The 14,362-nt window shown below is 43.0% G+C and overlaps 1 protein-coding gene across 1 annotated transcript in view; it reads right to left on the bottom strand.

Moving 5' to 3' along the window:
• Positions 1 to 14,362, bottom strand: part of SUCLG2 (succinate-CoA ligase GDP-forming subunit beta) — a 600,661-nt gene that overhangs the window by 257,519 nt on the left and 328,780 nt on the right. Inside the window, exon 8 of the mRNA XM_078661482.1 lies at positions 8,805 to 8,966. Within this exon, the coding sequence (XP_078517608.1) occupies positions 8,805 to 8,966 (162 nt within the window). The remainder of the gene's footprint in view (positions 1 to 8,804; positions 8,967 to 14,362) is intronic.

Raw genomic sequence — 14,362 nt, 5'->3', positions numbered from 1 at the left:
CATATAGAAATGTCCATAGAAACAGTGTGTCCAAAAAATCTTCATTTTGAAAAACATTTATATTTATTTATTTGCAATATTTATTACTAATATGCATTTAATTTTTTTACCAATGAAAGGCCCGAGCGTGCCTTGAAATGATATGGAAGAAAAAGAACATCTGCTCGAAGAGCGGGGAGGATGGGTGGGCGGGTAAGGAATCTGCAACTAGATATTGGCTCTACCAGATAAGGAGTTACCGAAGGTAAGTAACTTCTTTATCTGATAGAGAAGTCTAGCCGCAGATTACCTCTGAATGAGATACCCAAGGAATACCATCCCCGGAGGAGGGTCCGAGAACCGATCCCACAAAAGATCCCCAACTAGGCAATCCAGTCTGTCATAAGAAAAAAACTGCTATTAGGAAGGGAGGTGAGGAAGAAGATATCGCACAAGAAACATCGTGGAGAACTCTGTACATAACTGAAATCCACAACTGTGCAAAAAGATGGGGAAAAGACACTGTCGCATAAGAACAAAGATGAGTTTCAAAGACTTCATATACACATAATACTACATCGCTCCACTAATGTCAAACAGGCCAAGAGAAAGGAGCGGAAGCCCAAGGATGATAGCTAAACCCAAGCCAAAGCTCCTAGCCTTAGCAGAAAGAAATGCAGAGAGCACCAACCAATAATTTAAGAAAACCATTGCAAACAATAACAACAATTATGGCAATAGACCGCACATGGTCAGAGGAAACACTGAGAGAGAAGGGAACCTACTGGAACTATCCAACATAGAACCTTCAGGTGGTGGGGCCGTAGCTAGTGCAAAGCAACAAACTTGCGGAGGTCTCTCCAGGACACGAGGTAAACCGCAACAATGTAAGCAAAAACACATTCCTTCTAAGGAGGCAGAAGAGCATGACTTACTATAGATATACTTAGTAAAAAGAGGTATATTACACACAAACACACATATACACACATATACATATATACACACACACATATATATGTGTGTGTGTGTGTACACATACACACACACACATATATATATATACAGAAATGACACTAAAATAAAATGTCCCTAAGAAGGGTACATTTAACGGCCACAACATCGGTCATGCGCCATAGATGGAATAAAGGCGAGCTGGCAACCAGCACATGGCCCCGTATAAAAGGAATAGAGGGGGTGGAAATCATACACTTCAGAAAACAAAGTAAGCAAACAGAAAACAGCACTACCGACTGAACGATAACGATCAGGCAGCTGGAGGACAGTTGAAAAAAAGACAGCAGGAAAGAAACAACCTCACTAGAATAGATGAAGAAAGACTACTATAGAGGACTATAAAAAGGGTCGAGTTGAACAAGGCCAACACACTAGTCCCCATCTTAAAACAAATAATAACAGATGGAGAAGGGACCTGGCTCAAACAGGGGACAAGATGAAGGAAATAGTATGGAAAGACCAACGCCACAAGTGAAAGTCCATATTAATAAAGTGGAATGCGAGCTGCAACCAAAAGGTGAGACTTGGCCCAGAAGACGTAGTAGAGCTGGGGACCCGCGGTAAGTACACAGGAACCCCACCGAGGCTATGTGCAGAGTGAAAACACAGCTGTGTACTCAATGCAAGTCAACTGAAAAGTCATGGTTGCAGTTTTCAAGAAGAAGGACCTTCCCAGTGGACCCTGAAAATCCCCAGTGGAAGATGGAACGTTGGAGAGTCTCCCCACCCGTGGATACCCCAGGAACCAGGATACCTACACTAGGGAAGCCGGGTGCATAGGTGTGAAGTGACATCAGAAACCGCTGTACACCACAATGGGGGACTTCAGTAAAGAGAAGTACCTGCAAGCAGAGGGGACAAAGTCTATACCACTCGGGAGCACCAACAAACATTGGCAGGAGCAATAGATGTGGAAAACGAAGAAGGTGCAGTGTCGGTACCAGCAAGGCCTGGGGGACTCACCAAAGGCAATAGAGTCCGAGTAGGCCCAGAGTAAGCAGGGGGGCCCACTGGAGCCAAAGTAGACCCTCAAGAGCACCCACAGGTCAGAGGCACAGGAGTCACATGAGGACCTGAACCAGCCCACCAAAGATGCAGGCCCACGGTGTAGAGGATGCGGTTAGGACGAAGATCTTGGCAGGAAGAGATGCTGGAGGCTGGCGCTTCTCGGAGCCCGAAGATCTCTGCTGAAGAGAGTGAACAAGATGACGCGATGCATAGGGGTGCTGTTCCAGCCATTCCGACGAGGGATACTGGCCTCAAACTGGATGAGAAGACAGTGTAGGCCTCGAGGGAGTTACAGAACCACCACCTGTGTTGCTGGGCCTTTCGGAGACCAGAGCTCGTCAGGAGCAGCAGACCGGTCAGCTTAGTTGCAGTGCGTGCAGATGCAGAGAGATTCCTTCAGGTGTCTTTGATACCCACAGGCCTGGAGAAGAACCAGGATGAAGCACAGACTATGCAGTAGACTGGCAAGACGACGAGACCAGGAGCAGCAGGAGTCTTCCCAGATGCATTCTCGTTTCCCAAACCGAAATCCAACGAAGTATACAGTGCCCAGATGGTAGAAGCAGAAGTGGTTTCGGATCTCAATTTTGTCCCATGACGAATCTGAAGAGCCACCCACAGGTAAGCCCTTAAGTACCCAAAGGAAAGAGTTAGGATGATTCAGGGATCCCTCCCAGAGGAGGGGCTGGACCCTTTGTTCAGTTTTGCACCAGAGCGGGAACCAATGGCTCCATGAACTGGTTTCTGCTGGAGTATGCAGGGAGGGCACCAAACGTCCCTTTCAAAGCAGCCTTGTGGTGCTGGCAAGCGTCCCCACCCCAGCCCAAAACACTAAGTCCTGTCTGGGAAGTAGTCATACCTCCCTGTGACAGGAAACCTATTGCTCTACCTTCCCCTCCTTGAGCCTGGCTTAGAAAAGGAGGGCAAAATTGTGTCTGTGGTTGGCAGCAGCACTAGCTTGCTGTTCGACCCTTATATGCTGTTACCGGATATACGGAGGGGCTCCCCTAGGGAATCGGTGTTGGGGTAGGATTCCAACAAGTTTGATACCAAACATGACTGGTTTCGGTACGGCCAATATATAGTTAGTCATCTCGTAATTGGCGAAATGTCCACTATATGTATAAAATGGCTTACTGCATTTACAAAGCCTGGAGAATGGACTCCTGGGAATGTAGGGGGTGTCTTGCTCATGCAGGGCACCATCACACGTATAACCAAGCACCCTGCCTTCAGGATTGAAAGGCCTGCCTTAGGGGTGACTTATAGGTTTTAAGTGCAGTGAACTCACATGTAAGGAAACGCATATCTGCTGTGAGTGGTGCTAGCACCATCTCACACAGGCTGGAATGGCAGGCCTGTAGTCACAGTTTGAGTGAGCTCTCAAAGGTGGCATGCTGTAGCCCATGGGAGACCCCTAGTGTACCTATGCCCTGGGTACCTTAGTACCATATAGTAGGGACTTAGAAGGGTGCACCAGTAGCCAATTAGGAAGGTACCAAAGTACTTACCATAGTCCAATTTAGGGAGAGAGCACAGTGACTGGGGTCCTGGTTAGCAGAATCCCAGTCAGACTAGACTGAAAACAGAATAACACCAGCAAAAAGTGGAGGTAACCATGAAAGCAGGCCCTACTTTCCTACAGAAGGGCGGCAGATGGAGTAGAAGGAAATAACCCCCTGGCTAGTGTAGAAAAATACTCAACAACAGGGGGGTTAAGGAGCAATAAGAACCTCCCCTGCACAATTTTCCAACTTGCTCCGTTGCACTGCATGTGGAGTCCTGTATAAAGGGTATTACTCTGTCGGAAACATAGAAGGAATTCCTGTAAGGAATACAGACGAAGTTCCCTGTAGGACAGGGAACAAGGCAACAGTGCATCTGCACAATACCATGAAAATACCCCTATCAGAAATTGGGGAGATAGCAAAAGAGCACCCTGCAGCCACTGGTGTAGAAACCCAACAGGGCCACGAAATAAGATGCATCCCAAAAAGCAACCAGGGACCACAACCTGTCATCAATAGGTTAAGAATGCAAGATAAGAAAATACCAGCTGGGACAGGAGCACCATAGAGGTGACGAGTGTAAAGAAGAAGCCAACAGGCACTGCCCTAGAAAGGCTAACAGAGAAAAGAAATCAAGGAGACCATCCCCAGACAGACTGAGTACGGGAGGTGGGGTGCAGGTTAGAGGGGGTGCAGGGAGCACGCCGATAGAGCAAACAGGGCTTAAGATCCCGCTCCACCCCAACTCTCCCAAAAATGGTGCAAAACAGAATCAGCGTGAGCACCAAACAGACGATGACCATCAAAAGGCATGTTCACCATTGTGGACTGAACAGCTTCCGAAAGTGCGAAGTGCCTCTGAAAGAGCCATGGCCCACTCAACAGAATCCATGGTATCCTTACCGCATCGAATCAGCAATTTAGCTGCCTGTCAGCCAACCTGGAGTAGCTTCAACGAATTTGCGAGCACTCCAGCACTTGTCGTGGAGGGAGACAACAGTACATCGTCTCCTCGTGAAATGGTGAGTATCTCGAGCCTTTCATGACTTAGGTGCTCCTTATTTTTTGCTGTTGTCCGCCCCGGGGGATATCTCTTTATAACGCGAGGTTGCGCCCACTATTTGGAAAGGCGGCAAGCGCATTCCTCTCTCCAACAATGCATGGGGAATTACCGTGCTCAGATATTTAATAATTATATCTCCTCACAATTGCATGCTTCATCCCTGGTTGCCTGTATTTCTCCGTGCAATTTACATTCCTGACTGAATGTAAAGGTGCACGTTCTACAGTTTTTAGGTCAAGCCAAGGCAGCGCATGCACTGCTCTGCGAGGCATGCTGTATTCTGAATATGTGCTTAAAGCACATCCCATCTTTTCTATTGGCTTCCGTTAGTGGCCTTCTTAAAAGCCTGCTTTTGTTTGGTGGATATACTTAATTAGTCCCGCCTTTTGGTGTTTTGTACCCTCCCAGCCTACTGCCCCTGTTACGTGTGGTCTTACTGTTTTTTATGTATGCTCCTTCTTTGCACACTTTTTTTTGGCTTTCTCTCGGCTTGTGAGCTTGCTCTTACTTGGGAATTGTTTACCGTTCCTCATTTTGTTTCCTTTCGCTATTGTTTTAGTGACGATCGTCATGTATTTACATTAAATATTTTTTTTAAGGCACAGTTTTACAGACACTGAGGCTGGAACCTGGTTCCCCAGGTCCGAAGTCGGCAGCTCTGGAGGTTACGTCACAGCCTTTCTCCTGCTAGGCACAGGCGTCAGTGTTTGGCTGCAACATTCGTACTTTCTTTTTTTTCTCAGTAGAAGTGAGCTGCTGGCAGGGAAAAGCCTGAATTCCCAAGGATGTCCCCCTCGTGGCACTCTTGTCGTCCCTCCCACTCTCCAGCAGTGGGATGCGATTGGACTGTCTTGGTGCTCTTTGACAGTGATTAGTGAGAATAGTGCATTAATAAACAAGATGGTAACCCTGCAATTTGATAGCAGCTCCGAGGCAGGATTGTTGTGCAAAGGTGGAAGCTATCAGTTTCAAGGGAGAGGCAACGCCAACTTCCAACTGAAAATTATTTATACCAGGCCTGGTTGTCAGTCTGTCTGCCACATTTCCAATTGGCAATGCCAGCCTCTGCTCAGCTGCTGTAATCCGTTAACCCCCAGACTGCCGCCATGTTATCTGGTTTTCTGCCGCTTGCATTCCATTAGGCCACGTTTCAGGGGTGGCAGCCATGCGTCTGTCCGGGGTGGGCAGGCAGAAGATGAGTTTTTGACACTTCATGAAAAACAAGTCATCATTAAATATTTTTATTTATATGGAGTAGAATTGTGCCATTGTAACTCGTCTTGTGATTAACTGCTTGCGCAGCTGAAAATTGGAAAAAATGTGTGAGCAAGCCTGATAAAAAGCAGATTTTTCATTGTACATGCTATGTGCACTCGTGTGATGCTCTTTTTAAAATATAGTTTGACCAGCCTGGTATTTATTAAGCCATGCTTCCGAATCATTATTACATGAGTGGGTGGAAGTCTAAGAAAGGGGGGTGGAGGTCAGGAGAGCGGCAAGAGGAATGCATGAAGTGTCACTACATCTCATCCGACTCCACACAGCCATTTGTATATATTTCTTTATGGCAGTGTAGAGAGGAGGAAGTCGCTTTCCAGCACATGACAAAGGAGAGCTGGTGCTGTGCTTGAAAGCAGGCACTCTTCTCGTCACTAAATTGCTAACGATGCTGACAAGCATATTTATTTTATTCAGGCATGGTGTTGTGCAAAGTCCTGCACCAACTCAAGAAAAACAAACTCCAGACCGGCTTAGATCGGAAATGAAATGAAAGTCAGTAGTTCAACTTCATTTTTCCCCATAATTGCATGCTGTTTTGTAGCAATCTCAGAATTTAAATTGACAGTTTTAAAAGTGAAAACGTGTTCGCTTTTTTGCTTAATTAGAACACATGGGTGAAAAACGCACAATGTACTGAACTAAGTAAACAATGCTGCTCTACAATACAGCTTAAATACACCAGAAAAGCCAAAAGCTCTGGCTAAACACTTATAAGGTCCCAAAGGCAAGACCTTATGTCTATACCAATGCTTGTTTCCTCATGCACCAAGAAGGCTTTTCAAATCAAAAACTCACCTTACTTTGTGTGGCAATGTTCTGGAGCCCTTTCATATCTGACAATGCTGTCTGACACTGCCAAAGGCTATCATGTTATATAACTTTACTGCATATTTTCCAGAATTTATTCCTCATGATTCAGAGTCTCCAGTTTGCTGTTTTCCCTCTCATGGCGAAATATGCTTTTTCTAAAAAGGAAATAAGGGCTCTTATTTTTCCGGAAGATTTTTCTTTTATATGCTGTTCTTTGTTTCAGTGTATGCCTGCGGTTTCTCGTGCGCTAATAAAGTTCCCAGTGTGTTTTTCATAATGTTCTGCCTCCTATGCATGTTGAGAACTTAAGCTACATTTCCCCCACCCCTTCAGTCTTTTTTATCTGACATGGGAAAAATAAGAAATAGTAAACTTCCTGGTATCTCCAACAACAATACACTATCAGATTCAGACTCTAATCATGAGATGGTTGACGTAACTTCCCATTAATCTGAATCTCATCCAGGTACCATTCCAAAATCATTGTTGCAAGGTAAACCTCTTGTGGGGTAAAAAAAAAGCCAAAATAAGATCCCCTGTCTCCAGTGACATCTATACCTGCTTCGATGGATGTGATTCTTGAGAAATGTGGGTACTAAAACCCTTCATGGAGGAAACGAACAAGAGATTACAATATCTGAATAACAAATGGTCTTCTTTGGAAACACAAGTTCTAGTGGTGCAAAAAAAAAAAAAAGTCTTCAGATAGCGAGTTCACGTATCTCCCATTTGGAGTCAGAAGTAGCTATTTTCACAAAAATTTGCTGAGGATCGTGAAAACCTTAATCACAGGAATAACCTCTGTCTATATGGTCTTCCTAAAAACACCGAGGGCTCTGATCCGACTGTCTACTTTCAGAATCTTCTGCCAAAGCTTCTTGATAGATCTAGGACCACCCCCCTCAATATACAAAGGGCTCACAGACTTGGGCCCAGCGTTTCAACAAAACCACGAGGAGTAATTTTATTCTTCTTGCAATATACTGACTTGTTAAAAGTTATGTCAGATGTCAAAACTAAAAAACACATTTTTTGGGCTGGTCATAGACTGTTTTTTTCTCAGACTGTTTATTTCTCAGGGCGTAGCTAAAGCTACTGCAGATCACCAAAAACTATTTCTAGACGTGCGTCCTCAAATGAGAGCTATGAACACTAGATTTGATTTACTCCATCATTGAGAAAATATCTTTTGAAATCAAACAGATTTGCGTGAATAGCCATGGTCACATAAGCATTTGTACAATGAACTACTATGCTTTTCTCTCTGTAAAAAACAAAAGTGTATGTATGTTACATTAATTAATTGATTTAGAGGTAAATGTAATTATTCCGAATACTTCAAAAAAAAGATTTTGTGGTGAAAATAAGCTATAGTTATGTATGGATTTGTATGATGTTTTGATTTGTATTAATTTTTATGTATGCAATGTAATAGTATAATAAATCTTCTGAGTCCATATTTTTTTGTCTTTAAGGATGGTTGAGCATTTGTTGTACAGGCTGTGACAAAGACTGTTAGGTCAAAATGCGCTGCATTTTCCAATAAAAGCGCCGGAACACATCCTGGACTGCATATGAGTGGTTTCTAAGACTTGGAGACACGAATTATTTTCAATAACTTAACGGGAATGCACTGACACCGTGAATGGAAGCAATCAGTGATTTGCATGTACTGGAGGCATATATAAATATTTGATTTGACATGGTTTTTTCCTCAACTATATACTCTTGTTTTCAGTAATAAAGCACCAGAGAATCCTCATGGGGTATTAGTTGTTCTCAAAAGCTACCCTTTTATCACCATCACCTGAAACCTAAAAAACATGTACCTCCCTTTACCTCTACCTGCCTCTAAGCATAGCTTATCTTCGTTTACCTCTACGCTCCATATAATTTGAGACACCACAAATTATAATGTCTTTTACCATTTAGGTAGCTCTTGTGACTTCAGTGTATCTTTAACTACAGAGGATATGCACTCCTCTAGGTTCTACCTGCTTGGTTGTAAATCAGGAAGTAACTCTAGTTATAGTTTCAGCAGTCACTTTTCAATCCACTGTAGGGGTGCTCAACTTCAAAACATTTTATGAAGATGGAGCAGTCTCAACAAATTATTAATTTGCAAGAGAAATCCTTACCAAAGCAAGCAATGTTTCCATCCAATCCAATGTATTTCAGGTCATAACTAGCTGCTTCACTTTCTATGGGATCACTCTCTGATGTATCATCCATGGCAAATATTTCTTTTTGTCGAAATTCAGCATTGTCATCAAAATTAATTTTTGCATCAAAGCAGACAACTAGAAAACAGGAAAACATTTTAATGAACGAAACATAGGACTATTTAAAGGTTTACATAAGAGGAAACATACTACACATCTTAAACTAACTAGTATAATTGAACAGGAATAATGTGAAGACAATAGCCGTGATGATATTCTCATTTTTATCTCTGAAGACTATCAATGCACTTTACAATAAGTCATGGAATCAACACAATGTATTGCTGAAAGTGACTCATGATTCATCAATTTCAAATCACCTTGTCATGATTCAAGAAGAATACCTATAAAAGTGCACTCTTTTAATGAAGGCATACTTTTAAGCCTTCCAGAGATGAACTCCCAACTAACCAACATTGGATGGACATTTATGATGTGAACTGAGCTAATGATTATTATATTTGTTAAAAGAGTGAAAATGAGTCTATTTTTAGTTTTTAATCATGGTATTTACAAGGGCCATTTATTACATCAATAGGTTTATGTTTTGTTGCTTTTCACTGGAATATGTTAACACAACAAGATGGGGCAGTCCATACAATTCCAAGATCCCGAAGATTCTGCACTGTGACAGGGAGCAGCTCCTGCATCCACTGCGACATTACGTTTCTTAGGAAGGTAATCTTGCCCCACCTGGTAGTCATGCCTATTACTCACTGTTTCTGTACAGCCAATAACCAGGAGACTGTTTGGCCAATAAAGGTCAAAATATTGAATTAATATGATCAGACAGAAGCGGTACGCCATTTAAAAATGATCGAGATGTAATTTTAAATTAATGCGCAAAACAAATAAGACTTAAAAAGCAGACTTTCATGCAAACTTGCACTAGGCCATCATATTTAAACGTGCTATTCCTAAAACGCTGAGATTATGCCAAATTTAAAGTTAACAGAGCTGAAGAACTGTGAATTCAACATTTAATTTCACCTCGCCGTTTTCAACTTACTTTTATTCAAACTAATAGTTGCTGTGCAAAATGTTTACTTTTCGAGATGTTTCATCTTCCAAAAATACCATTGTTAGCTACTGAATAAAACTCAATATTTAGAAGGTTAAAAACAAAGTTTCATAAGTAGGAATGAAGACTCGAATGAGGCATGATTCATGGGAAACATAAGAAATTATACACTTAGCTGCAGTGTAGTTAGCTGGCTCTGTATATAGTATAGCAAAATGAGGTATATTGTGCACAGAGTCCAGTGGATCCCCAGAGGCTTTACAGAGGCTCAAGTAGATAATACTACTGCTCTCTTTTGTTGTAGTGTGGGTGAGCAGTTAGGCTTATCAGAGGGAAGTGCTAAGCATTTGCTGTACACATGCAGGCAATCAATGATACACACACTCAATTACTAATTTAGAGACCGATGGTTTGTAAAAATAATACTTTTAGTATATTTATTTTCTAGAACCAAAGATACAGTGTTGCAAGTAAATAAGTCTTGCAATATCAATACTTTTCAATGTAAAAAAATGGAAGGAGACACAATCCGCAACATGCAGGTAAGTAAATGATTTATGATATTGAGTTTTGGGATAACGAATCAGTACCAACTAAGGTTCCGGAAAGTGACGAAACTGATCCACCAGCGGCACTGGGGTGGCCGGTTGCGGATGTCAAACTCAGTATCTGGTGCCAATGTTGTCCTATGTAGAAGAGGGGCTATCAAAGGGGTACTACTAACAGGTAAGCAATACGGTTTGGTAACCCAGTCTATAGGGTTTAGGGTAAGCACGGTGGGGGGACAAGGCAACATCAAACACACCTCCAGCGGCACAGGAGCGGCCGGGTGCAGAGTGCCGACAGAGCGTTGGGCGCCAAATGTAAACTAATCAGTAATTTTGAAGTCGGGAAAAGGCTACAGGCTCAGGCCAGGCGGCCGATCGCTGGAGACCTACAGCAGAACAGGTAAGTTGGGCAGCGCTGGAGCACTGGTTGATGTCCCCGAGGCCTACGGGCTCCGGCTACAGGGGTGTCCTTTGGCTTCTAAAAGCAGCTTACCGTTGTAGGTCACAGTTGGGGGTGGGGGGGTCATTGTGCAGAGGCTGCATGGGTCGATGTGGATTCTGGCAGGGGTCAGCCCACAGTGAAATCTTGCTCAGAAACACTGGGGAACCTTTGCTGCACTGGTGGGCCACTGGATCTCGGGCCATGGGCGTCGGGTGCAGAGGTTGTCGGTTTTGCAGTTCAGCAGGCAGAGCTTTTGTCTTTAAAGTTGGCTTTCTTTTACACAGGTCGGCTGTCCACAGGAGAACAGGAGACTTTATGAAAAGGAGGCAGTCCTTCTAGGGTCTTGGGAGTTTGCTGGTCTGCAGGACGAGTTGTGGAAGCTTGCAAAGTTCGAAGTTCGCAGACAGGCTGGTAGGGCTGGGACCAAGTTAGTGGCTGGAGCTACTTGTGGTGCAGGGCTCAGCTCATCTTTGTACTCTTCTTTGAAGGTCATCTGTAATCTGAGCATTAAAATTCAAGGGTGCCCCTAAATACTAACTTTAGGGCGTTACAGGGGTCAGAAGGTAGTAGCCAATGGGCTACTTACCTTTAGGGTGCTTACACCCTTTGTATGTCCACTACTCTCTGGGTAGGGGGTATTCCTCTAACCCTATTGGCTAGAACCCTCCAAAACAATATGGAGGATTTTGAAAAGGGGGGGTCACTTCAGCTCAGGTCACCTTAGGTCTGGCCCTGGCTGAGAAGGGAAACACCTCACTTGCTTACTATTATTCCTGCCAACCTTGCTTCCATAAACGGGGCTTGGTCAGGGGGGCGGGCATCTCCAATAGCTGGAGAGGCACTGGTTAGCATAACAAAGGATCAGAAGACTTTAAGGCTCACCACCTTTCTAGGAAATTCCTGCTTGAGGGTAGGTGTGAGTCACTTCACCCAGAGGCTGTTTCTGACCCACAAGAGCAAAAGGCTACCACCTCAGGAGGTCAGACACATGTCTAGAGGTAGCAGTCACACACTAGTGAGTTGGTAGGATTTCAGGGGGCACTGTCTGTGCATTGCTTAATAAATCCAAAACTGGCATCTGTGTGGGTTTATTAAACTGAGATGTTTGGTACCAAACATCTTGGAATTCAGTGAAGACATGGAACTGTGGAACTTGTAGTGACAAGCTCCCAGCCCATGTACTCAGTATGGCTTTACCGTGCACTTATGTCGAAGAATGGACTTGGACACTATATGGGCATATCTACTCATCCAGTTATGCCCTCACATTAGGCACAGTTCACCCTGCCTTAGGGCTGTAAGGCCTGCTGTAGGGGTGACTTACCTATGCATCTTGCAGTGCTGGTAGGCTTGGCACACAGGGATGTGTGATCTGTGACTGGGGGTGAATGTTTTGCCATTGTGCAACATTCCGTTCATCATCCTGTGTGTTTTACACAGGGATGTGTGCCAGGCCGACTCTTCGCTTTTATCTGCAGGCTGCTGTGGCAGTATGCCTGTGGTTGGTGAGGATCAACACAAGCTACTCCAATGTCACTGAATCTTGAGGGTTCTTTTAATCTACATTATAGAAAAATAACAAGAATTTAATTGACTTAGCTCTCTGTTGACAAATCTCCTTAGGTTGATCCATTCACTTAAAAAGAACCCAAGATAAACCACTGTCCTTAATGTTGAACTCTGGCAGGAGAAATTTATTGAGCAGTGTAGAACAGTCATCAAAATCGGATTCGGTGAAGGCCTGAATGCCCCTTCCCATGCTTGGGATTTCAGTTCAGTGTTTCACCATTGATCTTTCACCTATACAACTTTATAAATAGAGCTGCTGGTTGGTTGTGGCTTAAATTAATAATCTGAGCATCGTTTGAAAGGTAGAAGTACACTGCTAATTTGTTGTATATTCTTTCCTGGGTTATGGTATCATTGGGATAACCCTTTTACTATTTCCTCATGGTTGAACCTGCAATGGTTTCCTTTAAAGGGCTCATTAATTGCTTTAACTGCACGGTGGGAACATGGCTTTCAAGGTAATTGTTAAAGTCTTGGTTCATTGTTGTAGTGATGAAAGCCTGTTCTTTTTTATTCAGTTTTCGTGGATACCTAGAAGAGATTATTAGTTACACTAGTAATGTAAACCATTTTAGGAGTCACACCTCTGCTCACTGTTAATCATTTCAATTGCAATGAACCACCTTTTGTTTTAGATAGCTTCCTTTCAATTTCTCATGGAGAAAAGAAAGTCTTGATCTGCTGATATTCTGCCACAATTGATTCAGGGCAGGACCTATATTCTTAAGGTGAATACCATCGTTCTAATGGAGATGTTATAAGACCTCTGGGGCAGTGTGATCAATCAAGCAGAGCCGTTTGGAGTTTACGTCTTGGGAGCTCATATTCAATTTCATACTCCTTGGCTTAGTTGTGGCACTTCTTGGAGATACCAATTCATGGGATGGCTGGGATGAAAACAGACAATCCGGATGTTGCGGTATATAATACTGTGGTGAGGATGTGGAGGATCTAGTTGCTGTGGTTATTCTAACCTGTTGGTGCTCAGATTTATTTTACAGATTGCATATGGTGCCTGAAAGCTTGCACAGTTATTTGTCACTTGCTTTCATCATTACAGCATCAGCACCTTATATGCCTATTGACTATGAGCAGTCTCTCTCCCAAGGACAGCCATGCTGAGGAATTAATATAACATGGACAAGGAAAAGAAGCTTTCACTGCAATTATCAAGGAAGGAACATCTAACTAGTTCTGGGATTCAAGGAAATATAGTTTTTCTAATACACTGGCCAGAAAGATTAAGATAACCTATAATTAGCAAGACATAAAGCTAATAATTTTTTTATACAAGCAGGCAAAAAGATATCACAAACAATCTGCTAACTTGTTAATCTTGCTCTCGAAATTATATATTTTCATTATTTTCCATTAAGGTGTAAAAGGTGATTTTATATCAGAATTCGAATGGTGGCGTGTAGCTATACAAAAAAACAGTACTCCAGCGTCAATATTAATCTATTGGAACTAGTGGGCTGGAAAAGACGTAATTTGAAAGAGGGCTGCCCAAAATTTGGCAGTATTAATTTTAAAAATGGATTTTTTTGACAAAACCTTGCTCGATCAGTGTATTTCCAATTGCATGTAAAAAAAATGTATAGCTTAAAAAAGAAAGCCAAGCACTTACAAAGAACACACAGAACTACCAAGTTGTTTGGAAGTGAGAGAAAAATTGTGCTAGGGCCTTTTCTCAAAACTCTTCTGCCAAGTTACATGGCATTGATTTAGCGAACCATCCCATGATAAATTAATTTTACAGAAGCAGCGCACATTGATCTCTAAAGCATTTGAATCGTGCTTGCCAAATAACTGCTCTTGCGCGGCTTGTGATACAGACTCCAGACTACATTTCATTACAAACCCTACCAGAGCCACAGTAATTATTTTTGCACTT

This window comes from Lissotriton helveticus, chromosome 9, assembly GCF_964261635.1.
Source record: "Lissotriton helveticus chromosome 9, aLisHel1.1, whole genome shotgun sequence".
Lineage (NCBI taxonomy): Eukaryota > Metazoa > Chordata > Amphibia > Caudata > Salamandridae > Lissotriton > Lissotriton helveticus.
This window is presented reverse-complemented; position numbering and strand designations above follow the sequence as displayed.